This window comes from Sarcophilus harrisii, chromosome 3, assembly GCF_902635505.1.
Source record: "Sarcophilus harrisii chromosome 3, mSarHar1.11, whole genome shotgun sequence".
NCBI lineage: Eukaryota > Metazoa > Chordata > Mammalia > Dasyuromorphia > Dasyuridae > Sarcophilus > Sarcophilus harrisii.
In genome coordinates this window covers 190174979-190200395 of record NC_045428.1, presented here as the reverse complement: position 1 = coordinate 190200395, position 25417 = coordinate 190174979, and the positions used below count along the sequence as shown (strand labels likewise).

At 34.1% G+C, this 25417-nt stretch overlaps 1 protein-coding gene across 3 annotated transcripts in view; it reads left to right on the top strand.

Moving 5' to 3' along the window:
* The window catches only part of EPHA6 (EPH receptor A6), a 745715-nt gene that overhangs the window by 702829 nt on the left and 17469 nt on the right, over nt 1-25417 (top strand). For all 3 annotated transcript variants that reach the window (XM_031958889.1, XM_031958890.1, XM_031958891.1), the window contains 2 exons: nt 8532-8681; nt 19804-19997. In XM_031958889.1, the coding sequence (XP_031814749.1) occupies nt 8532-8681; nt 19804-19997 (344 nt within the window). The remainder of the gene's footprint in view (nt 1-8531; nt 8682-19803; nt 19998-25417) is intronic.

Sequence of the window (25417 nt, the reverse complement as noted above, 5' to 3'; positions counted from 1 at the left end):
CTAATATTATTGTATTCATGCAAGAGAGTATGCTCAAGAGTTCATCTAAGTCCAACTGCAATATTCTGCAAGGACCTGCATCTCTTCAATCCTCACCATACCCATGTACCTGTCTAACATACTTCCTCCTGAAGATAATATAAATTCCTTTGCAGGAAAAAGTATTGGAAACCACTCCCCTTTCTTACCTCAGAGATTTGTTGAATTCTCCAATAAGAGGAATCAGTCAAGATTTAGATCTTGTTACCTTAGCATATACCATCCCCTGTGTCTAGAATGTTTGCCATCCTCTACCTTTTTCTTAGATTCCACTAATTTTCTTCAAAGCTTACTTCTACATGCTACCTCTTATAAGAAGCCTTTTCTGATACCTTAGATATTAATAATTCTGCTTCACTTCTTGTTTTCTTGTCTTAGGAACATTTACACTCTTAAAAATTGAGGATTCCTCTTTCAAAGAATTTTTGTTAAATCATAAAATTGCACTAAAACTTTTAAAGCACCTTATAATGTGTAGAAACTTGCCTATTTGCTTATTGCTGTAGTGTAATGAAAGATCCTTGAGGAAATAAACTTATTTATATCTCCCATGTCTAGCACAGTGTGTGTATGTATATATATATATATATATATATATATATATATATGTAAGTATCAAATTCATGTTTATAGGATTGGAAATGGAATTTAATTCAGTGATTGAGTGACTTTATTACTATTGTTCTCATTATTAAGATGTTTCTCCCTACCTGCTGAGGAAATACAATTCTCAGTATTTAGTGCTGTTTAATTCTTTGAAGTCACTGGAATATCACATTTCATGTGATACTACTATATTTCATAGCTCTTGATGATTAAAAGAATTAACTGGCCTTTTCTCCCTGCGAATGAAATACTGTTGCTATCATTTTTTCCATACTAATTTCCATGGAGCTTTGTCAGAGAGGACATAGATGAATGGTTCAGGAAGATGGAGCCATTAAATAAAAGTCCTAAGTAAAAAATCATCTGCAGAAGAGGTAGGGAGGAAGAGTGAGCATGGCAAAAGAGAATGGGGAGGAGAATGGGAGAGATGAAAGGGAAATGTGCCACTGTCTGCAGTACCAGTATTTTTAACTCTTGTCAGCTGTCTCACTGGGGCTTTTTCCAAATAGTAGATTTTATTTTTGTTTAAGGCTATAAAGAGTGATAGGAGGCTGCTTTGGAAAATCTATCTGTTCCATATTCAGTATTTAGCTATATGTACTCAGAAGCAAGGCAATCCTCCCATAATGTATATTTTTAATTCTATTGCATGATAGTAGCATAGTGTCCTACATTTTCTAGCAGATATGGTGGGGAGGGATAAACCTCATTTAAAAAGATGTCCTCCAGAATAGTGCTTAGTACTTATCACTTAGTAAGTGATACATCACTTAAATTCTCTTTGAAAGAGAGTAATACTTGCCCCTTGCATAGTAGTACTTGCCACTGAATTATTATCAAGAGTATTTCAGGACTGTTACTCTTCAGGAGGAAACAGGTAAAAAGGACCCTAATTTATATGACTCTGAAGAGTCCCATTAACACCGTCCTATTACAGGCAAACAAAATTGGCATTCAAGATGCTAATTATAAATTTAGTAAATGGATAAAAAAAACAATATGAATCTGAGCAGAGCAGGAGGAGAGGAGGTTATGAAAGGTTTTTCATGTTTAAAGGATTTTTAAAGGGCAGAAAATACATTTAGGGTAGTAGTTCCTTAACTTTTTGGTCTTGGACTTTCTTTACATACTTAAAAATTATAAAAGACAACTATCTCAAAGAACTTTTATTTATATGAGTTATTTGTTGTTCAGGCATTTCAGTCACGTCCAATTTTCTTGGTAGAGATACTGAAGTGGTTTGTCATTTCTGTCTTCATCTCATTTTATAGATGAACAATCTGAGACAAACAGGATTTAATGACTTGTCCAGGATCACACAGTAATAAATATCTGAGGCTGTATGTGAACCCAGGTCTTCTCATCCCTATGCCCAGTACTCTATCCACTTTTCTACTTTGTTGCCCTATGTGGTTTATAGTTATCAATATGTACTGTATTAGAAATTAAAATGTCTTAGAGTTATTATATAATAGTTTTGATCTTGAAGATCATCTGAAAAGTCCTTGGGGACCCCTAGCAGTTTTTGGACCATACTTTGAGATCTATGGTTCTAGTAAATCAGTTAAATTTATAGTCTGCCAATGTTCAACAACTTATGATGTCAATGAGCTGAGTCATTTACTAGCTATGTGACACTGAGCAAGTGACTTAACTTCTTTCAGACTTAATTTCTTCATCTGCAAAATGGAAATAACATTCCCCCATCTCACAGGATTATTGTGTAATATATGTAAGACAATTTATAAAATTTTAAAGCACATATAAATGCTAGCTGTTATCATTAGATTTGGAAACCAAATTCAAATTCTTTCTCTCCTACTTATTGCCTATGAGGCCTCACTTTTTAATTATAAAACAAAGGGACTGGACTAGATGATCTATAGTCTGGATCTCTTCTAGAATCTATGGATCTATAGATCCATTCACTCTGCTTTAGAAATAAAAGCAATCATAGTCATCCTGTAATCCAATGTCATCATTTTGTAGACAACAAAAAAATTAGTTTTCTTGGTTCCAAAAGACAGTACAGAGAAGCTCTATGAATCATCCAAGGTGACACAGGCAGATGCAGACCAAGGGTTCAACCTAATTGAGGATCCCTAGATGCTCCCTTGCCACTTTTGCATTTCAATTCCCCATGTACCATTTTTATTCCATCTTTTCAAGTTTAAAAATCACACTCCTGAGTACAGAAAGGAGATGCAAAATAAGAATTGATTTATGCTATGTTTTTCTGTCATCTGGTATCATCACACTTCCTGAGCAGTGATCCTAGGCCTTCTTCAGTCTTCTTACTTCCAGAATATATTTTAAAGGCTTTTTTTTGTATCATTGTCTAGTTATTTTTGAAATGCCTTTACCATTTTACTAATCCTTTCTGAAATACTCTTATTTTATTTTAATGGGGGAAGGGAGGGGGATAATGATACATACACCCGTGATTGTTTTCCTCCCACCCCAGTTGATTAAATAGTAGAAGATAAGAGGCTAATAACAGAAACAATGGGGAAGTTAGTGATGCAGTAGTTAGAGCACCAAGACTGGAATAAAAAATAAGAAAGTCTTATCTTCCTGAGTTCAAATCCGACCTCAGACACTACCCTGTGCAAGCCACTTAATCCTATTTGCCTCAGTTTCCTCATCTGTAAAATGAACTGAAAAGGAAATAACAAAATCACTCCAATATCTTTACCAAGAAAACCTTAAGCCATACACAATTGAAAATAACTCAAAAAAAAAAAATAACACTGTCAGTGAGATGTTAAAGTCTTAAAGGAAAATTTATATTTATATATAAACACATATTTGCAATATGGTTTATACCTTTTTTTGAGGTATGAAGAAATTATCTATTCAAAATTGATGGAATTAGAAGGCAATTAGACATTGGTTGATCAGGGATTAGTCATGCTCTCTAGATCTTTAAAAATTGAAGTGCTTAGAGCTTGGTCAGAAATTAAAGATGTCAAGGTCATCCACAGGGTCCTCGGCCATCACCGGTCGCCTTGACTTTTTGTCTTGCCACTGGACTTGGAGGACTATCAAAGAGAGTAAGGTTGATGACTTTGTGCAATTCTGCAACTCTTAAATTCAGTTCATGCTTGAGTAAAGATATCAATCAATTGTGATGTTAGTGGTCCTCTTTGAAAACAACAGACAAAAAAGAACAAATTGTGGGAAAGTGAGCCCCAGTTTTATTGGGAGGAGGGATATTTTATTATTATTGTTCTCAAAATGCCATCTCAATAAATGTCTTTACTTTGAGCGAATTGTGTCCTCTGCCTGGAAATATCACTTGTAGAGAGTTTATGAATTATAAATGCAAGAGAGAACACCCCCAGACTACATCAAACTTAGGATGCACTACCTCTAAGAGACTCAACTTATGGAGCTGAAAAAAGATTGGGAAAGAGGAAATCCCACATTAATAAGAATATGTTATATTTAATGACATCCAGTTCTTACTTTCTTAGCTAAAATTGTAACATGAAATTTCAAGGTCAATTAACTTTCAAAAACAGTTTTGTAGTACTGGATATGCCAAAGAACATATTAGGATTTTTTCGGGGGAGTGGGGAAGGGAAGGGATAAGACGATGAATTAAATCAACTTGAAAAGTAACAAAAATGTCTTCCTTTGGTAGTAAATTACACTATAAGAAAAAAATGATGAATTAACAGCTTGCATATGAATGTACAAAAAATTTCACTCTTTTTAAAGCCTGTTTTGAGAGTAACCAACAATGACTCAGCAAAGGAGCAACCTCTGCCACCTTATGATAGATACAAACATCTACATACTCAGTGATACACTGTAGTCAGCTGATCCAACTAGAGAACCAATTATTAAATTTTCTGTGTGAGCATTTGCAAATTGGCAAACACTACAAATCAGGGATTGATTTACTATTTTGCATGTTGTTTAGACATTAAAAAGTGGTAGTAAAAGTATAAATAATGCATATTGAATTTATAAGAATGTCATGCCTATTTTTTTCCTGGAGAATCAGTTGTTAAATATTTAGTACCATATTCTTGCATCTGGTTTGCCCACTATGGCAAATAAGATTCAGTAAAAGAAATGGTCATTTTGTTCCTTTTGAAAATAGATCTTCAAGTTTAACCTGCAGAGCTTAGAAATATAATTTCCAAGTTTGAAATACAGAGCCACAAGGGCTCAAAAATGCTGTCTATGACCATGAAACTAGATGAAAAATACAATAGAGAATCAGTGGTGATCTTGGCAACCTCACTCTAATATTTGCAAATGCCCAAATTGTGAAGGAATTTAGGTGCTTTCAGTGATTGGCAAAATACTGTTACTCCAATTCCTACTTGGTAATCAAAGTGTAGTGTTAGTTTACCCAAAGAATTGGAATGTAGCTGATTTGGATGCCTACAGGACAGGACAGAAGGTCTCAATATATTCTGATTCAAGAACAAAATAGTTATAACTATATGTATGAAAAAGAGAGCTTCCAAAATAAGAGGGACAATGCCAAAATATCAAAAGAAAAAGTAAACAAACACACCTAGGACAATACAACAAAGAGAAGGAAAAGCACAAGAGGCTGGCTATTCTGGGAGTCTACCTAGCACCACCACCATGACTACCATGAATAGAAATAAAAAGTTGAACAAAGGCTGTATCTAAATAACATGGAAGCTGTCCCTGTTTCCAAGAATAAAACCTGATTTTCCTGTTTCCTCATCTTTTTTTGTCACTTTGAGAAGAAGGGAAGAGGAAGTGGTAGAAAAAGAAAAGAAGAAAGCGGGAAAGGAGTAGGAGGAGGGGGAAGAGAAGAAGGAAAAGGAGGAGGAGGAAGAGAAAAAGGAGGAGAAGGGTAAGAAGCAGCAGGAGGAGAAAAGAGGAAGAGGAAAAGGAGGAGGAAAAGGAAGAAGAGCAGGAGGAGGAGGAAAGGAAAGACAGAGATGGGAAAGAAGGAAGGAAGAGTGCGAGGGAAGGAAGGAAGGAAGAAGGAAAGAAAGAAGGGAGAGAACAAATGAGCTAAGAAATGATGAAAGAGAAAAATTATTTGTCTGAAAGATTTTTTGATGCTTTTTATTACCCCCAAAATAAGCGTAAGTAAATCCTGAGTATCCTGGATATAGAATAAGCCAACAGTTTTCTGGTAGGAGTAGATTTGATGAGGGAGTGGAATGAGCTCTATCTGAAGCAAAGCTCTTAGACAACTTCCATTCCCATTGTCTCTCCCAGCATCAGAATTTTGAAAATCCCATTCCCCCTTAATAGTCTGGTGAGGGTATTGATTAAGTGGAAAGTCACACCTGTGGAAATACCAAATGCTGGGATCTGCCAAGTGACCTACACTAAGATAGTGTTCTTCCTCACCACTGCTAGAAAAGTTTGGGGGATAGGATGAGGAAGACCTGAGTTACAAACACTTTATTCAATGCATTCAGTGTAGCAACATTTTGTTAGGACCAGAATTTTTTCATAAATCTATATCCAAGGGTCCAAACATATTCAACAATTTAATTCAACTCATTCCAACTCAAGAAATAATCATTAAGTTCTTAGTATGAGCTGGGCATTGAAATATAAAGACAAAAACTAAAGCCCTTTTTTTCTTCTTATAACCTAAATCCTATTTGACATTCTTCTTACATGCAAATATCAGTCCTATGTCCATGAAAGAAAATTCAGTTGTATGAAAGCCCATACTAATCTGATTACATTTTTAAAACCGACTCTACTCCAATATTGAGCTACAAATTAACTCGAAATTAATGTTACTTTTAGCTACCGTGGCTGAATATTCAGAATTTTCATTTTCATTATGTACTTGCCTAATGCTTCTGATATTGCAAGTAGAGATTATTTCATTCTTTGTATTTGTACTTCCTAGCACATAAGAGATAGTTAATAAATATGTGTTGATTAATTGATTCTATATTGATTTGGGTAGACAACACATTTTAGACCTTTTTATCAAATTGCAGCTTTGTTCTTATGCTTAATATATGTTGGGATATTAAAAAGTATAATCATGATTTGTTCTCTATAGAATTTTTGATTGGGGACTGAGGCTCAATGGGAGAAGATCAGCAGACATAGCTTCAAATCCCAAGTATGCTATTGATTTGCTATCTGACCTTGAGCAAATCATCTCAATTCTTGGAACTTCAGTTGTTTCATCTGAACAATGAAGAGGCTCACCCAAATGGTCTCTAGGGTATCTTCCAACTTGAATGATCTGTACTTCTCAATTTATATGCAAATCCTTGTTCATACTAATACACTAGACCTAGTACATAGTAAATGACTAAATAAATGTGTGTTTAATTAATCCTTAATTTTGCCTTGCAGTTCATTATTTTTCCTATTGAATATTAATCACTTTTCCCCAACAATAATAATAACCAGCTTACATTTATGTCATGCTTTAAGATTAACAAAGTGCTTTACAAAGAGTTTCTCAGTCTATCCATACAACAACCCTCAGAAGTAGATGTCATTAACACCTTCATTTTATAGAGGAGGAAATTGAGGCCCAGTGAGGGAGATTCAGAGACTTGTCCAGTCATACAACCAGTAAATGGTCTAAAACCCAATTTAAGTCATTTTTTCCTGCCTATACCCCTAGAGCTCTATCAAAAATACCACATATTTGCCTAATACAACCTTAAAAAGCAACAATTGTCTTTTGCATTTAAAGTTTCATTATTAATGTCCTTGACTCTTTCTCTAAAGCAGGAAGCTTTTTTCCTTTCTGATTTTCCTTCTAGTCTATACAAAGAACTTAACAAAGCAGATTTTCAAACAATGATGATTATGAAGATGCTGCTGAGAATATAACTAGCAGCAAAGTTTACTCATCAGAATTTTCCTCTGCTATGTGTTCTGTCTGTCAAAAAAAGAAAACAAGATATTAGTTAACTATAAATGAATTGCAGGGTTCTGAAAAGTTGGTTATTAATGTTCAAAACCTGCTTGTTGTTCTCTTCTGTTATCTAATGGACTTATAAAGCATGGCTCAAGAGATCTTGCATTAAACACACATGCACATATACACAAACTTATTATATTCCCACTGAGGAGGTAAAAAGATTTCTAAAATGCCAAACGAAATGAACAAATGATTTTGTTCCTTCCATTATCATTGCAAAGAAATTTTTATAATTTTCTTAACAAGATGCTGCAAATGTTACTAAAAAATTAAATATAATACATAAAATGTTATTTATATCTTCTAAAGTCAAACTACTGAAAAATCAGAAAATAGCTAAACTGTATAGGTTGAACCTTAATTTTTTCTTTTCAGTGAGCTCAGCTGTTAGAATGAAAGCTTAAAAACATAAGTATTGAATAATTTAAAGCTCTTTTACACAAAAATTGTCTATTTTAGCTGCATTTTTAGCATGTCAAGAGATTTATAGGAAAAGATTAAAATATAACTGAAATGATTACAGAAATAAAGAAAAGAAAAGAAATTCAGTTCTACTCTGTTCAATGCTGATTTAACAAAGTGCTTCTCAATTCAATATTTATTTTATTATAATTATTATATTTACAAATTAAATGAAATGTTAAATGACTGCAGAGTAGTATTTGATTTTAATATTCCAAATCTGGAACTTCCAACAAAAGGCAAAAACATCCAATATCTCTAATGAATAAAATGTTTTCTTTCCTATAAAGTGTGATTTCTTTCTAACAATGCTGTTTCAACTTAGAGAAATTCACTAACAGTTTAAAAATATTCCATTTTCTTTCTATTTTCCATTTAAATTGCCAAGCCATTATGGAATGTTCAGAAATTTTTTGTCCAAAAGATCTTTAATGACAGTAATGCCAAGGTTGAAATAGAACTGGAATTCTCTACTGTGAATCAACTGAATAATCTACAACATATTTTCCAGGGTGGAAAAATCCCCATAAGATGGACAGCCCCAGAAGCTATTGCCTACAGGAAGTTCTCATCAGCTAGTGATGCATGGAGCTATGGCATTGTCATGTGGGAGGTGATGTCCTATGGAGAAAGACCTTACTGGGAAATGTCCAACCAAGATGTAAGTGCCTCAGATATGTAAGTTTAAAGTTACCTTGTCAGCTTAAACTTTTTGTCATGGGCCAGAGGGGATAAGGATGGAGAGAAATATCTCTCTTCTCTAAGATCAATTGAGATTTGAATTGTTATTTATAGTCACTAGGCCAAATGATGACCAGAATGGATAGGCTTAGAGTCAGATAATGGCCAGGGAGGGCAGTTTGGTCCCACAGAGTCTAAAAAATTTAGATTGAGCAGTAAGTTGCAGTACTAACACTCAAATTTATCTTGTTCCCTTGGCATTTTGGTATGCCTTGTCTTTTCTGCTGCATTGGAGGAGGTACAAAAATTTAGATAAACCATTATTCCTGGTCTCATGGAACTTAGGATCCAATAAGAAGATATGTTGCAAACTACAAACACCAATAGGTAGTGTGCTATAATAGAATTCATAACAAAAACCACAGAACTGAGGCATAAACTTTTCAGAACAAGAAATGGTGCCCATATTGAATATTTGCAATGTCAAAACAAAACAGAATTCAAGTTTTCAAAATAGAGACCTAACTAGGTCTCTGTAGGTATTTAGTCTTTAACTAAAGAAGTTAAAACTCACAAAAATAAAATAAAATAATATCAGAACAGTGGTTTGTCCTTAGAAGTCTCCCCTCACCCCTCTTCAGTTTTCTTTTTTGTTAAATTCCCCCATTAGACTGTAAGTTGTTTGAGGGCAAGGGATTATCTAACTTTTCATATTTGTGCCCTGTACCTGGCACATAGTAAGCACTTAATAAATATTGACTGACTGATTGAATCTATCATAACTTTATCCAAAAAAGATGAGAATGAGATGATACTGAATAGTATTTATGTGGGGTTAAAATTCCATTTTAAAAACAATTTACCAGCACATTCCTGCCCAGATACTACATCTCTTTCCATGAAATTATTTTGATGGCTCCTCTAATAACAACTACTACTCGAGATAGTATATAGCTAGTAGAGTGCAATTAAGTCAAAAAGGAACAGCAGGCAACATTAAACAATCAAATTCCAAGAGAGCTAATGTCCAAGAAAGAACCAGCACTAATAGAATAAGAAGAGATAGCTCAAGCTAATAATCTGTATTACAAGAACTGAGTCTTGTGTTTTCCTGACCTGATGTTATTATAAAACTGTTCAATTTGAAGCTATTTCAAGCACTGTCTGCATCCTAGTACAACCTAATTTAGGCACATGTTGCTTAGGTAGTTCTACTTTCCAGAAAGTGAATTCATTTTTGAAAGTGACTAGGAGAAGAAAAAAAAACCTTCTACCGCAATTTCTTTTTCTTCTCCTTTCAGGATCTTTCCAATAGCAATACAAGATACACTTTTATTTGTTTTCTTAGATTCATTTCAGGACAGAATGATAAGTTGTATTGGGGTTTTCTTTTCTAAAGATTTTTAGGGGGGCCTGAATTTATTCACTTCTTCAAGCATGAAAATAGGAGAGGGAACTTTTACATTTAATTACAATTCCTGCTTCTCTTATTGTAATTCTGCAATTTTTTTTGAGTATGGGTCAGTGCTTGCGCTGACAATGTAGGACATGTAAAAATCTACTTACCCAGACAGGAATGCCATAAGATTTTATGATTCAGAGAGTTCAGCTATTTCAAACTTGGGACTCTTATTACACATTTTTCAGACTCCAATTGATTAAACAACATTGCCTTGAAACTGTCATTTAAGACACAAATAATTGCTTAACACAATCATTATCACTAATTCTGCTTTTCATATGACTAAGGAAGCAGCTGTCTTAGTTTGATTATCAAAGCAATTATTGAAAGGATCTATTCCTCACCATATTTTCCAACTAATTCCGCTATTGGTATTATAAAGACAACTGATATTTTAATTAAGTACTTGGAAATTAAACTATCAGGGCAGGTATTGGCTCACTGGATAAAGTGTCAGACAAGAAGTCTCTTCTTGAGTTCAAATCTGACTTCAGACACTTGCTGTGTGACTCTGGGCAAGTGATTTAACCCTCTTATGTTCAGCTTCCTCCTATGTAAAAATGATCTGGAAAAAGAAATGGCAAACCACTCCAGTAGCTTTGCCAAGAAAACTCCAAATAGGATTATAAGTAGTCAGACATGACTGAAATAACTGAACAACAAAATTAAACTATCACTTTAAGTACCTCTGCTACACTAGCTGGAATAATCAGAAAAATAAGACTGTCATGTAATCATTCACCACTATAAACAAAATCGATCAATATTGGGGAGAAGATAACAGAAAAGAATATTCCTCTACCACTTGCTAATTTCTAGAGCTATTGCTAACTATCTAGACTCTAATTTAGAGCTATTTCTAGAGCTAAAATCTAATTCTTGAATTCTACGAGAAACTTGATAAGATATTTTTATCTTATCATTTTCAAGAATTTGAATTTACACTTTTTCTCAAACAGGAGAAATTTTTAATAATATTTTCTTACATTCACAGTCACAATTTTTCAACTCACATGGCCCTATTCAATTCTATGATCTTTTGAAACTTTGCTTATATGATAATCATAGTCAACAAGTATTTATTAAACGCATCCTGTGTTCAAGTCATTGTTCTTGACACTGAGTAAATCAGTAGTCAGTCAATAAACACTTATAAAATACCTACTATCTTCCAGGCAGTATGCTAAGCACTTAGACACAAAAGGAGGTGAAAAAAAATGGTACTTTCCTTCAAAGAACTCGAAGTCTAACAGGGGAGAGTTCAGTTATTTCAGGCACATCCAATTCTTCATTACCTTAATTGAGATTTTCTTGGGAAATTTACTGAAATGGTTTGCCAGTTCTTTCTCTGATTCATTTTACAAATGAGGAAAAAGAGGCAAAGTGGACACAAAATTAGTAAGTATTTAAGGATAAATTTGAACTTAGGTCTCAGTGACTCCTAGCCCAGCATTCTGTACATTGTGCCACCTGGCTGCCCTAATGGGGGAAATAACAAGGAAACAAATATATAAAGTGAGTATAATACAAAATTAATTGATAAAATAATCCTTCACCATAGAACTTTTTAGCCTAGTGAGAGGAAAAATAAACTTTAAAAAAACTAATTGAAACAATTAACTTAAGCAAAATGGCAGGATATAACATAATACCTCTCAAGTCATCAGGATTTCTGGATATTATCCACAAAAATCAACAGAAAGAAAAAAATCCATTTAAGATCATTGTAGAGGGGCAGCTGCATGGTGCAGTGAATAGCGAACCAGCCCTAAAATTAGGAGGACCTGAATTCAAATCTGGCCTCAAGACACTTAACTAGTTGTGTGAGTCTGGGCAAGTCACTTAACCCCAATTGCCTCAGCAAAATAAACAAACAAATAAATGAATGAATAGAAAGAAAGAAAGAAAGAAAGAAAGAAAGAAAGAAAGAAAGAAAGAAAGAAAGAAAGAAAGAAAGAAAGAAAGAAAGAAAGAAAAAAGATACTATAGAAAATGTAAAGTATTTGTGAGTCTGTCTAAGTGATAGATTTAAAGAGCAGGCTGAGGCTTTGGAGTGTTGATGGCCAATTTAATCATTTGTTTTATTTAACTACATGTGTTTATACCAAGACTTTTTTTTAGCTTCATTACTAAGAGGGGAATGGGGGAAGGTAAAAGAAAGAAAAGATAGATCTTCATTTTTTTTAATTGAATTTTAAGAAAGAGGAGAAGGAAGGAAGGAAGGGAGAGAGAGAAAGAGGGAGGGAGGAAGTTTATTCTACTGACTAGAGTTTACCTCAACCTTTGTAAAGAAACTGAATCCCATAAATTTCCAAGTAATTATTATCTGAAAATTATTGTCTTTCTTTATATTCAACTACTTCTATCATTTTCATTGCAACATGCTTTCAATTGGACCTACATCCCTATTTCTTCTTGAATCTGATGTTTCATTGTTTGCCAAACTTTTTCCATTGACATAAATTGTGATAAAGAAAGAAAAACAATAAACTTCTACTCCCTGTCCCACAATTATACAATTTTCACCATGTATTTTGGTTACTGTAGTTACGTTTCAATTTCAACACCAATCAAGCACATTAGCAGTCCCATTGGTCATTTCCTTTCATAAAAACTAAATTTCCAAGAACAAATAAATATCACATGCATCCTCAAAAGAGGACATGTGTAATGAAGAGACCTTCTACTTATAAACTCATAGATTCTTAAATGTATTTAGTAGTTTATATGAACAAATGCACTATAAATGCTTTACCTGGAAATAATTTCTTTCCAAAACTAAGGGGAAAAAGAATGTTAAGAAAAGCAAAAATATTGTCATTTTTCATTCCTTTGATGGGATACATTTGAGGAGATACATCCTGGATATTTCATACTTTTCCTTTTGAACATTAAGGGGGAAAAGTGCATGTACTCCATCTCTTTCTGTAAGCAATACAACAGTTATTATAATGTGCACTGCTCTCAATGCCCATATAGCTTATGTACCTTCCCAGAATATCTCAGCATCTTTTATTGTTTAATGCATCTGGATTTTCTTTGTTTAATAAAACATCACTTGCTTTGATTCCAAAACAGTAAACAAAATTCAAAAACTCATTAGATTCAGCAAGCACAATATAATCTGCCATGTGTGCCTACTGTGGCTTAGGCTGTTTCTAGGTTATTAAAGATTGCAGTTTTAATGACAAGTATCGAGTAAGGTTTATCTATAATAAGCAACTTGGTTTTATGTAATCATTACTGGAGGGAGGCTAATCCCTTCTACCTTTTAATGAAAATTATACCATTTCATTTTTTTACTTTGCTTTTAATTTTCTTGTTACAGCTTTGAAAAGCTATCTCTCCTTATATAGCCTTTATCCAGAAGGATGATGCTATTAAAATATATAACTCGGTTGTTTAAAAGCATTGCTCAGTTAATTATTACCTTTCTCTAACCTTAAAAAAAGTAGGTCTGCAGGTCAAATATCATGCATATTTCTAATTCCCCTTATAACTGATAAATCAGGAAATACATTATAAAGCAAAATTTTTCTAGGAATGGAATAATTATAGGGGAAAACTAAATCAAAGTGGACCTTGTTCAAACTGCTTCTAATATTTAGCTGTCTTGGTTCATGTTTTGGTTATCTGGGGCTTCCATGACTTCCATAGCTCTGGATAAGTCATTTAATATCTCTAAACATCAGTTTCATTTGCAAAATGAAGGGGTTGGATTAGATGCCCTCTTGAAGTACCTTTAAGTTCTCAGTCTTTGATTCTAATTTTATAGAACCATTCCTGGGCCCAAAGTCTAAAGATCTCACCTAAGTCCTCATTCCAAAAGAGCCCCCTCTGCTTTGGATCCAAGTCTCTCATAAAAGAGAGCTAGAATACCTTTCCTAGTGTTGTTCATCTCATTAAAAAATCCTATACCCAGTGTCCCAGACAAATTACTCAAAGTTTAAATTTAGGCTCCTATCTTGTGCTTCCCCAAAAGGTAGATTTTAAAAGTATTCAATACATAATTAGGTATGGAATAGTTATTTCTTTCTTTCACATGAAAGATTCTCACAAGAGTTCATTGATCATTTTAAAATAGGATTGAGCAACATAACTGTTTTTACAATCATCTCTTAAGAATCTAATATTTAAACTTCATCAGAATATAAAATAGTTGATGGGATTAAAGATTCGATATTTTACATTTCATCTTAGTTCTGTGCTGTACAAACAATTCCTGGCACAGAAATTGTTGGTAAAAGAACCAGGGTTGGTTCAAATTTCTTGTTTAAACATAAAAAAGTTAAGTGATTTGTCCAGACACATCTAATGACTTTCAAAGATAAATATGAAATTAAATCTCCCGGATCCAGTCTAGTAATCAACTAAGCCATGATACTCCTGTATAACTGAGGTTGGATGTTCTGGCAAAGTTATTCTGGAACAATAGTCTGCAAAAAATATTTCCAGTAGTCCCTGGGTATAAATATTAAATATTTTCCAAAAACAAAATCCTTATTAAAAATAATTGTCCAAGAAATCATTTTTAAGAACATGAAAATTGTCCAGATTTTCATTTTGGCTGGATATTAAACTAAATCATGAGATCCTTTGCCATTCAAAGAATTCAAGTCGAAGGTCACCCAAATGGCAACTAAATACTTTATGGTGAATGTGAATAGGATACAATACATTATTAATAAACTATCATGCAGGATACTTGATAGGTAGCATAGCATAATGAATAGAGATCCAGCCTTAAAATTAAACAGAATAGGCTCAAGTATCCTGCCCTTCCATAAATTATTAGTACTGCTACTGCTACTGCTACTACTGCTATCACCACCATTTTATACTCCTAACAATCCTGGGTGGAAAATGCTACTATTATCATTGTTTTACAAATGAAAAAATAAAGGCAGACAGAGAATAAGTGGTTTGCCCAGGATCACACAGTGTCTAAGGTGGGACTTGAACTCTTAGAGTCTTCCTGACTCTCAGTGTAGCATTTTATCTGCTACATGATATAGTTTCCTGTGGGATGTTGTCAAGTCATTTAACTTCTTGTCTCAGGTTACTATCTAAAAACTGTAAGGGACAGGATAGTTAATGATTTGGTTCCCTCTTGTGGCATAACAAATGCAGTTCATTAAAAAAAAAAGTCACATAAAACAATATAAAAATGTCATCAAAGAAATGTTTTACTGAAAAGAAAGTGGACTATTTTCATAGGGAAAGCTGGGGAAAACTAATGGACCACAACACAGTGTCCACATATAATCAAAAGAAATATAGGATATTACTCAAGATGTTAGGTGGACCCCCTATTAAATATTTATACATGTATATGGGCAAAATGAACATAGGACAGGAAGCCAGGAGGGCTTGTGATCTATACAGTTGGAGAAAGTGTTCATATCAATGTGATCATGGAGTTAATAAAGTTATTAAAGTACTGAAGTATTAAATTTGGATCCAAATGATGATATTGAAGTCTTAGTGAAACAGTAGATTGATTTAGAAACAAGAAGACCTAAATTCAAATTCAGTCTCAAATACCTACTAGCTCTGTGACTGGGCAAGTCACATAATCTCTGCCAGCCTCAGGTTTCTTATCTGTAAACTAGGAATAATAATAGCAGATAATGTTTGTAAAGCACTTTGCAAATCTGAAATAAATGCTAGTTATTATTTTTATCATTTTATCCTCCATAGAAGACTAGTTCCTTGAAGACATCGCATTTCATTTTATATTTTATATCCCTAGCAATTAGTACAGTACCTGGCATGGAATAGATATTTAGTAAATGCTTATTGATTGATTGAAAATGCTTCACAATGGAATGATAATTTCCTTTTCTTACATTTTATTTTTAAAAATTACCCTTTTGCAACAATTTTGATATATGCTTTATTCTTCAAAATTTCCCTAAGCTTGTGATCCCTCCAATTATACATCTAGTCAGAAAATTGCTGGAAATTATAAATAATGTTTACTAATGTAATGTTTGACATAGAAAATGTCAAATTAGTCTGTGTAATATGTTCTGGTCACACCGACATTGTATATTATTTAATGTTATCCAAAAATCCATTATACAGAGAGGCCCAATTGATTACATTTCATTATTGTTACTTGAAAATATCTAGACATATAAAACAGATGCATTCCTCCTCATCACTGCCTCTTGGCTTAAGTCCCAACTAAAATTCCATCTTCTACAGGAAGCCTTTCCTAATTCCTATTCTAGTTGCTTCCCTCTGTTAATTATTCTTTATTTTTCCTGTACATAACCTGTTGTTGTATATTTATTTGCATATTTTCTCCCCATTAGAATTTAAGCTCCTTGAGGGAAATATCTTTTGCCTCTTTTTGTATCCCTAGCACTTAGTATAGTGTCTGGCATATAGTAAGTGCTTTATACATATTTATTTATTGATTACTTTATGGGCAGATCCATAGGTATTGACTAAAGAAAGGATCTAAAATTATGGTAAATAAGTTTAACATAAATGTACACAATGCTATGACTTAATATAAAGGGAGTCTGCAAAATAAAAATAGAAGCTCTTTCTTCTCAGTGAAAGTTCAATCACATCATTATTTGTAGTATTTTTTTCTATATAATTGATAAGTGACTTTCTTCAGAAGACCAACTCTGTACCTCAATTTCCTCATCCGAAAGATAAAGCTATTACTTCTCCCTTGCCTTTCTGATAAAGGATGTGAAAAGAATAAAACAACATACAGAAATCCCTTTGAGAAATTCAGAAAGGACTCTCTTTTTGAATTATTATTGCACTTATATAGCAAATACAGATCCAAAGAAAACTCTCAGGAGACAAACTGTGTGATTTCTCGTGAACCAAGAAAAACATTTCTAGTACCTATTCTTTCTCTGTATAATGGCATTTATTTCAGATTTGCAAAGTGCTTCACAAACATTATCTGCTATTATTATTCCTAGTTTACAGATAAGAAACCTGAGGCTGGCAGAGATTATGTGACTTGCCCAGTCACAGAGCTAGTAGGTATTTGAGACTGAATTTGAATTTAGGTCTTCTTGTTTCTAAATCAATCTACTGTTTCACTAAGACAAAGTGATAATTGGACTTCAATATCATCATTTGGATCCAAATTTAATACTTCAGTACTTTAATAACTTTATTAACTCCATGATCACATTGATATGAACACTTTCTCCAACTGTATAGATCACAAGCCCTCCTGGCTTCCTGTCCTATGTTCATTTTGCCCATATATATGTATAAATATTTAATAGGGGGTCCACCTAACATCTTGAGTAATATCCTATATTTCTTTTGATTATATGTGGACACTGTGTTGTGGTCCATTAGTTTTCCCCAGCTTTCCCTATGAAAATAGTCCACTTTCTTTTCAGTAAAACATTTCTTTGATGACATTTTTATATTGTTTTATGTGACTTTTTTTTTAATGAACTGCATTTGTTATGCCACAAGAGGGAACCAAATCATTAACTATCCTGTCCCTTACAGTTTTTAGATAGTAACCTGAGACAAGAAGTTAAATGACTTGACAACATCCCACAGGAAACTATATCATGTAGCAGATAAAATGCTACACTGAGAGTCAGGAAGACTCTAAGAGTTCAAGTCCCACCTTAGACACTGTGTGATCCTGGGCAAACCACTTATTCTCTGTCTGCCTTTATTTTTTCATTTTTTCATTTTCATTTTTCATTGTTTTACAAATGAAAAAATACCTATTCTTTCTATGGTCTTTTTTTTGTCTGGTCTTTCAGGACTCTCCTAGCTCTGATTGGATTGTAGAAAAGCGTGAGCTTTCAAGTATAAGCAGGGTGATGGCCCAGTTAAGTCTTACCTGGTCAAAATAGAAATGGGAGAATGCCATAATAACATGCACTGTCAGAATAAGGAGGAAGCCAGCAATGAATGAAGAAGAGATGAAAAGTATAGAAAAGAAAAGGAGTGAGAACTAGGAAATGCTGCCTATAAATTTTATTATAAAATGACAAGACACAAATCAGTAGGAGACGTAAAATTTCACTTAGATGACTCTTAGTTTGCACAGAGCCTATTGATTTTGTGCTGACATCTTTACTAGGCAAAAATCTCAGAAAATAAACTTTGGGGACTTTTCTTTAATGCACAACAGTAGATTTCCCCCAAACTTGACCTAATCCTTTTCTTCAAAGTGTGCCGGTGTCCCTATTTTTAGCAGCTATTGGTTTTTGTCCATACAGAAAGAACTATTTCAGGAGTCAGAGAACATGGATTCAAATTTTGTCTCTGACATTACCAATGTGAATTTGAAAATCACAACCTTTGTGAACACCAGTTTTCTCATCTGTATGATCAGGGGATGGACTAGTTGGCCTCTAAGGGCTCCTCCAGAACTAGAACTATTATGATCTCTCCCTTGGTAGAATTCAGCAGATTCTCCTATTTATCTTATCATAATTTTTTTCTTTATTTCAGACAATAAACTCACAGTTTTGATGTTTTTTTTTCCTTATTGGCTTTTCTCTGTTTCTCTTTACTTCAGTTGTTTTAAGAGCGGTAATTTTTGTCAATGTCACCATTAAATTAATCTATATTGTACACTACTAAGATTTTTTTCCTACTAATATTTAGTAAATGATCTTTGAGAATTATTGTGGCTAAAAAATTCATTATGACAATAGGCCTTTCTGAACTTAGCCAAGTTGGTCCTCAGCCAATAGCCATAAATCTAAGCTGCACTCAAAGCCTTCTCAGCTGATGAAACTGTCAGTCATCTTCACAACACAACAAGGCGAAATAGGATCTCTACGAAGGGATCCATGTTCCTGAGCTTACAGTACCTTCAACTCCTTTTGCATCCATTTATAAATTACCTTCCATTTGCAAGATGCTATACTAGGGAAGAAAGATACAAAAGCAAAAAAAAGTAGAAAAAGAAAAATCACTCCTATGGGATACAACATGTAAACAGATAAATAGCTTTATTGATCTTTTGAGGAGAAAGAAAAGCACTAACAAAACAAAAGCACTAACCAGGTAAGAAAGCCTGCATACGACGTGACATCTGATTGAATCTTGAAAGAAATGAAGTATCCTATGAGACAGAAGTGAGAAGGTTGTTCTTTTTAGATAGAGAACAGCCCATGAAAAGGCATGGAGGCTGTTGATGCAAGGTCATTAGAGAAAAAGCAAGCCATTTGGGCTAGAATATAGAGTATATGAATGAGGAATAACGTGAAATAAATCTGGAAACTAGACTAAAGTAAGATTGTGAAGGGTTTAGATGTCAAATATAAGAACTTGTATTTTGTTCTAGAGACAAAAGATTCTTGAGCAGGAAGAAGACATGGTCAGACCTATGCTTTAAAATGATTATATTGGCCTCTACAAGAAAGATGATTCAGAAAGAGGTAAGACTATATGTAGAAGTTATAATTGGGAGTTGATTTTAATAACCCAGACTAGAGAGAAAGAGTGTGAATTTGGCTGGCAAATATAAAGAAAGAGACAAATCTGAGAGATATTATAAAGGAAAATCAAGAAGATGGTAACTTACACATAGCAGGCATTTAATAATTGCTTGTTGAATGAAATTAAATTAAATGTAATAGACTGATGTAATAGACTTATTTTTGCTGCTGTTGTTTAGGTAATTCTGTCCATTGAGGAAGGCTACAGACTCCCAGCTCCAATGGGCTGCCCAGCATCTCTCCATCAACTGATGCTCCACTGTTGGCAAAAAGAGAGAAATCACCGACCGAAATTTACTGATATTGTCAGTTTCTTAGACAAACTGATCCGAAATCCCAGTTCCCTTCACACTCTGGTGGAGGATATACTCGTGTAAGTTGCAGAAAGTTGCTTTTTTCCTTGACTATGTGATTACTTCCAGGAAAAGAATGAGGTAGAAATAAGAAACTCAGATCTATCATCATTGAACTGCTGATAGACAAGTGTTTTATTTATCAGCTGAATTTGCAAATTGTTAAGACGATAAAGAAAAATGGATTTCTTTTCACACAAGAAAGCAGTTTACTTGGTTTTTCTTCTCTCCATATCTAATTTTTTTGAATTGCTTTCTTAATATTATTCCCATGTGGGCTTTGATATTTATATATTCTTTCACTATTTACTAAAGTTTCTTTACTATTTGTAGTGGAATCCCTCTACTTAAGCCCTGTTTATAATTTTCTTGTCTATTCTATGCCCTTCCCAATCTGTTTGAAATGGAAAACTAAATAGGGATAATTTGTGATTTGGCTAGGAGCAGGAGCATTTCCCTGATAGAATGGTTTCACTCTGCTTCCATTATTTCCCAAGAAAGACTGATGACAATAAAATGTTGACAGTGAAATGCCATTTTAAAAATATTTGGTCGAATTTTAAAAACTGACTCTTCTCTGAAGCAAAATCATGAGAAAGAATATAAGAAAGAAAAAAATGAACAATGAATCAATATTATACCATTTAAATTATTAATAAATTTTTAAAATATTTTCATTTACCCAACCACAATTGAAAATTACATAAAAATCTCCTAACTAAACATTTTTTAAAACCCAATCTCATGATGCAAGGGATGATTAACAGAATGTGGAGATTGTTAACTTTGAATCACAAATTCAAATCTGCCAGTTTTTAGAAAGGTTTTAGGCTGTTCAAGGCCTCCTTGAAATCAGTCTCAGTTCGGTCTGAGCACACAGGAGTTCAGCTCCAAACCTCTAATTGGCAACCTCAGCAATGTGAGACCATGCATGAAATAGCTAGAGATATTAAACTATTACTCCAGTCTATCTACCCAAAGAAGTTTGCAGTTAAAAGTAAAGGCACAACTGAAAGCTGAAATAAAGGACATTTTTCCTACAAATAGGAAACTGAGAGGTAGTCCCTGCCCTTCCTTTCATTATCTCTGTGACCCTGAACCTTGCTGTGAATCACTTTTCTTATCTTTAAAGTGAAAAGTCTTCTCTAGAAGCAATATGATGGAGAGCCAGCCTTAAAATCAGGAAGGCTTAGATTTAAGTTCTCCTTCCTCTGAAATAGGGTGTGTGTGCCTGATCAAATTACTTAACCATTCAGTGCCTGCAAACAACTGTCTGGAAATACAAGTTGCAGATGAGACGCCAGTATACATCCATAGAAGGTTGTTCTCTGCCAGGAGTTCCCTACATGGGTAATAAGCATAAGTTTTCTCTTAAAAAATATACATCAGATGATTATTATGAAAATAAAATGACACAAAAAAGGGAAAGAGCATATGTATTTTAAGTGCCTACTATGTGCCAGGCACTCTGCCAGGGACTTTATAAATCTCATTTGATCCTCACAACAACTTTGGGAGGCAAGTGCTATTGTTACCCCCATTTTATAATTGAGGAAACTAAGGCAAACAAATTATGTGACTTTGCCCAACCTGAATTTGGACTCAGGTCCTCCATACTCTATTCACAGTATTCATTCTGCTACCTGGTAACCTCAATAATAATCAACTTTCAATATCTAATTAATGAAGAAGTGGGTTGGCATATGTCATCAGAATCATAAGCCAACTGTTTCACATGGCATCAGAGTAACCCTAATATGTCTCTTTTTCCCACTAATGAAGTTTCTTGGCTATTAATTGCTGCAGAAGCAGTCAGAATAGTTATCCTTTAGAGACATGATGCCCCCATGATCTGGAAAATCCACATAAAATTTTTTGGCCCTCCCTTCATACCATTCTGAATTATGTCTTTTTCTTTTATGGGGTACTTATAGTACCTTGTTATAAAATTGGGATTGATATTGTACAACTCTCTCTAAATATATATATATATATATATATATATATATATATATATATTTCATGCATTTCTGAGTTTCTCTATGTTGTCTGCTGGAATGTGTGGCTTCCACAAAATTTCCATTTAATTTCTTATGCTGATGCACCATTATATCATATCTATGATGGCAAAAGTCACAATGTGTAAGGAATAGTTATATCTATAAGAATATTTCCTCTGGGAGAAGGAGTAATTGGATCCCTCCCTTTGGTAATATGAGGACTAAGAATCTTATTTGGATTTTAAACATGTTAATGAGGGAGTGAAGATGAAAACAGAATAAAAGGGGACAAAAGCTAATAGTCAAGCCAAATCAAAGTTTTGGGAGTCACCTGAAGGTTCCTAGAGAAGTCTGTGGCCTATATGGATTACTGTTCATGGAGGGTATCTGTAATGTTCTCTTTTTTAGTTTTCTTGGGGTCTCTGGGAGCAGCCTTCGTTTCAGTTCAGTAATCACCACACAAGTAGCCAGGGGTTAAAATCCAAATCCTTTATTATCTCTTTCAAAATCTTGTCTCCTTTCCTGGGGCCCGGTTAGCTTTCTTAGAAGGCCTCTCTCCTTGATTCCGAGAGCTTCAGCTCCTGCCTGTCTTCTCTGCCCTCTGAATCTCTCCTAATCCAAAGATTTGTGCTTCAGCCTCCAATCATCACAAAGCTGGATGATGGAATGAATCTATCTCAGCCTCTGAGAGCTTCTAGTGTGCTTGTCTTCTCTGACCCTCAGAGCTTCCCCTCTGTGGCTCTCAGTCCCTGTTTATATGCTCCACACTGAGTATACACCAATCATTATATCACTAGGAAACCATTATTTATTGTAGGATTAAATCAGTGCTAAACTAGATTTGTCTCCTCAATTCCACTTAGTACCTTGTTTCAAGTTCTGGCCCATAACAGATATCCAAGAGGAAAGGTCTATATAACAGAAAAAATCTCAGTCACATTGATATAGCAGGTCATACTAAAAATGGGAATTAAAATTTACATATACAAATAAATTAAGTTTATATATGGTCATATGACATGTGTGTATATGAGAGAGATTTGGGAGGCAGATAAGGAGAGAGACAGAGAGACAGAAAGAGACAGAAGAGAGAGAAAGATGGAGAAGAAGGAAGGAGAGGGAGGGAGAAAGAGAGAAAGAGTTGGGAGTAATTATTCAGCCCAGGGCTAATCTCTAGGTGGTCAAGCTCTATCCTAACTCCTGACTAAGATATATATGTTTCTGCTCCTACCCTTACTATACCTCTGGAATGAAAAGAAAAAAATGATCAATTTTTTTTTAAGTTTATCATTTCCAAACCTTTCACCAGCTTTCTTATTTCCCCTAACCATTTTAAACTTAGTTTGAGGGAAAAGATGTAAAAAAATTCAAGCGAGTTAAAGGATGATTGTTAAATCAGAAAATAGGTAACAAACTAAATGGAATCTCATTTGAGAACTCTTCAATTTATACCTGTAAATTTTCCTGTTCAAAGAGGAGATAATGTTTATCGTGTAGTTTTTGAATCAGAATTTTGTAAGAGTGATTTTAGTATTTAAGAAATTATTGTCAGAATACCATAGAACTAACCAGAATGGTCAGTCTTCCTTGCCAATAAAACATGAGCAAAATCGTAAGTTTTCTCAAAAAAAATCTATATTAGGTGATTATTTATAAAGATAAAATGACACTATGCTTTTCCTTGATTTTTAAGATTTTAACTTGTAAATTTCTACTTATTTCAAGAAGAAATGCTTTTCAAACATAGGACTGTTAGTGTCAAAGAGATATTGTAATCCTACAATAGGTTTATAAGTATGAGACCTTCAAGATTATATAGTTCAACCTTTCACTTTAAAATTGATGAAACATAAAATATGCTCAAAGCCATATACAAGTTAGTAGAAGAGACAAGATTTGAACACAGGGCTTATGACTCCTAGTCTGAAGCCCTTTCCATTATATTAGTTGTTCAATTAATAAGCATTTATTAAGTCCCTAAGTCCTATTAAGTCTAGGCACTGTGCTAAGCATTAGGGATACAAAGAGAGGTAAAAGTCTGTCCCTGCTCACAATCTAATGAGGTTGAGACCACATGCAAACAAGTATACACAATTAAGATCTATACAAGCTAGATTGTAGATAATCAATAGAGGGAAGACATTAAAATTAAGGAGTATAGGAGGAAAAGCTTCCTGTAGAAAGTTATATTTTAGTTGGCAGGAAGACAAGGAGTGAGATCATTACAGGAGTGGAGGACAGCTGATGAAAATGTTCACAATTGGAAAATAGTGCAATTTATTCAAGGAACAGTAAGGAGACTAAATTACAGCATATATGGAATGTACAAGGTATAAAAAGATTGAAAAATGAGGGGAGAAGTCATATTATAAAGGGCTTTGAATGTCAAATAGAAGGTTTTGTATTTGATCTCGAAGGTGACATGGAGCCACTGGAATTTATTGAGTAGAGAGGTAATATGGTCAGATCTATGCTGTAGGAAAATCAATTTGACGCCTGAATGGAGGCTGGACTGGTATAGAGATTAGTAGTATACAGACCAACATGTTGGGTAATACTATAGTCTAAGTGTGAAATGATGAATGACTACACCAGTATGGTAATAATGTCAGAAGAGAGAAGGGGGTGAATTCCAGAGACTTGGCAATGATTGACTATGGGGTCACGTCTAGGTTGAGAATTTGGGTGACTGGGAGTTTAGTCATTCTTTTAATAGGTAAAAAAAAGGATGTTTGGAACAGAGGGCTAGTCTACAAAGAGTTAAGAGAATGAGAGAAAAGGAAGTAGAGGCATCTATTGTGGATGGCCTTCAGAAGGAATTTAGTCACAAAAAGGCAAGGAAATATGGCCATGGATGGCTCAAGAAAATGGCTTTTGAGCATGGGAAGACATGAATATATTTAAAGTCAGTAGGAAAGTCCAGCAGAAAGAGATTAAAGATAACTGAGAGTATGATACAGAAGGCAATAAACTGGAAAAGACCAATAGAATGGGATCACTTGTTCATGTAATAAGGTTTGCCTTAGTAAGGAGAAGGGCCACCTTACTGTGTGAGATAAACATGAAGGAAGAGGTAGTGGTAGATGGCATCTAATAGTGTGAAATGAGGAAGAGGAGAGAAGTTGAAGGCCTCAACAAATAGCCTTGTTTTGTCTTCAGTAAAATATAATGCAGGGTTTTCAGCTGAGAGTAAGGGGAAAGGAGTTGGAAGGGGTTTGAGGAGAAATAAAAAGTTTAGAAGAATCATTGTGTTTAGTGGGATGATTAGGGAGGTACAAAAATATTGCCTTGCAACATGAATTTTTGATGAAATTAATTATTACAGTTTCTTGATTTTCTTCAGCTTCATTAAGCAGCATGCATATAGGAATGAAGGCAAAAGATGTAGGATGGTGACTAGGAGAAAGAAATTTCCTTTCACTGCAAGTCTTTAGGGAAAA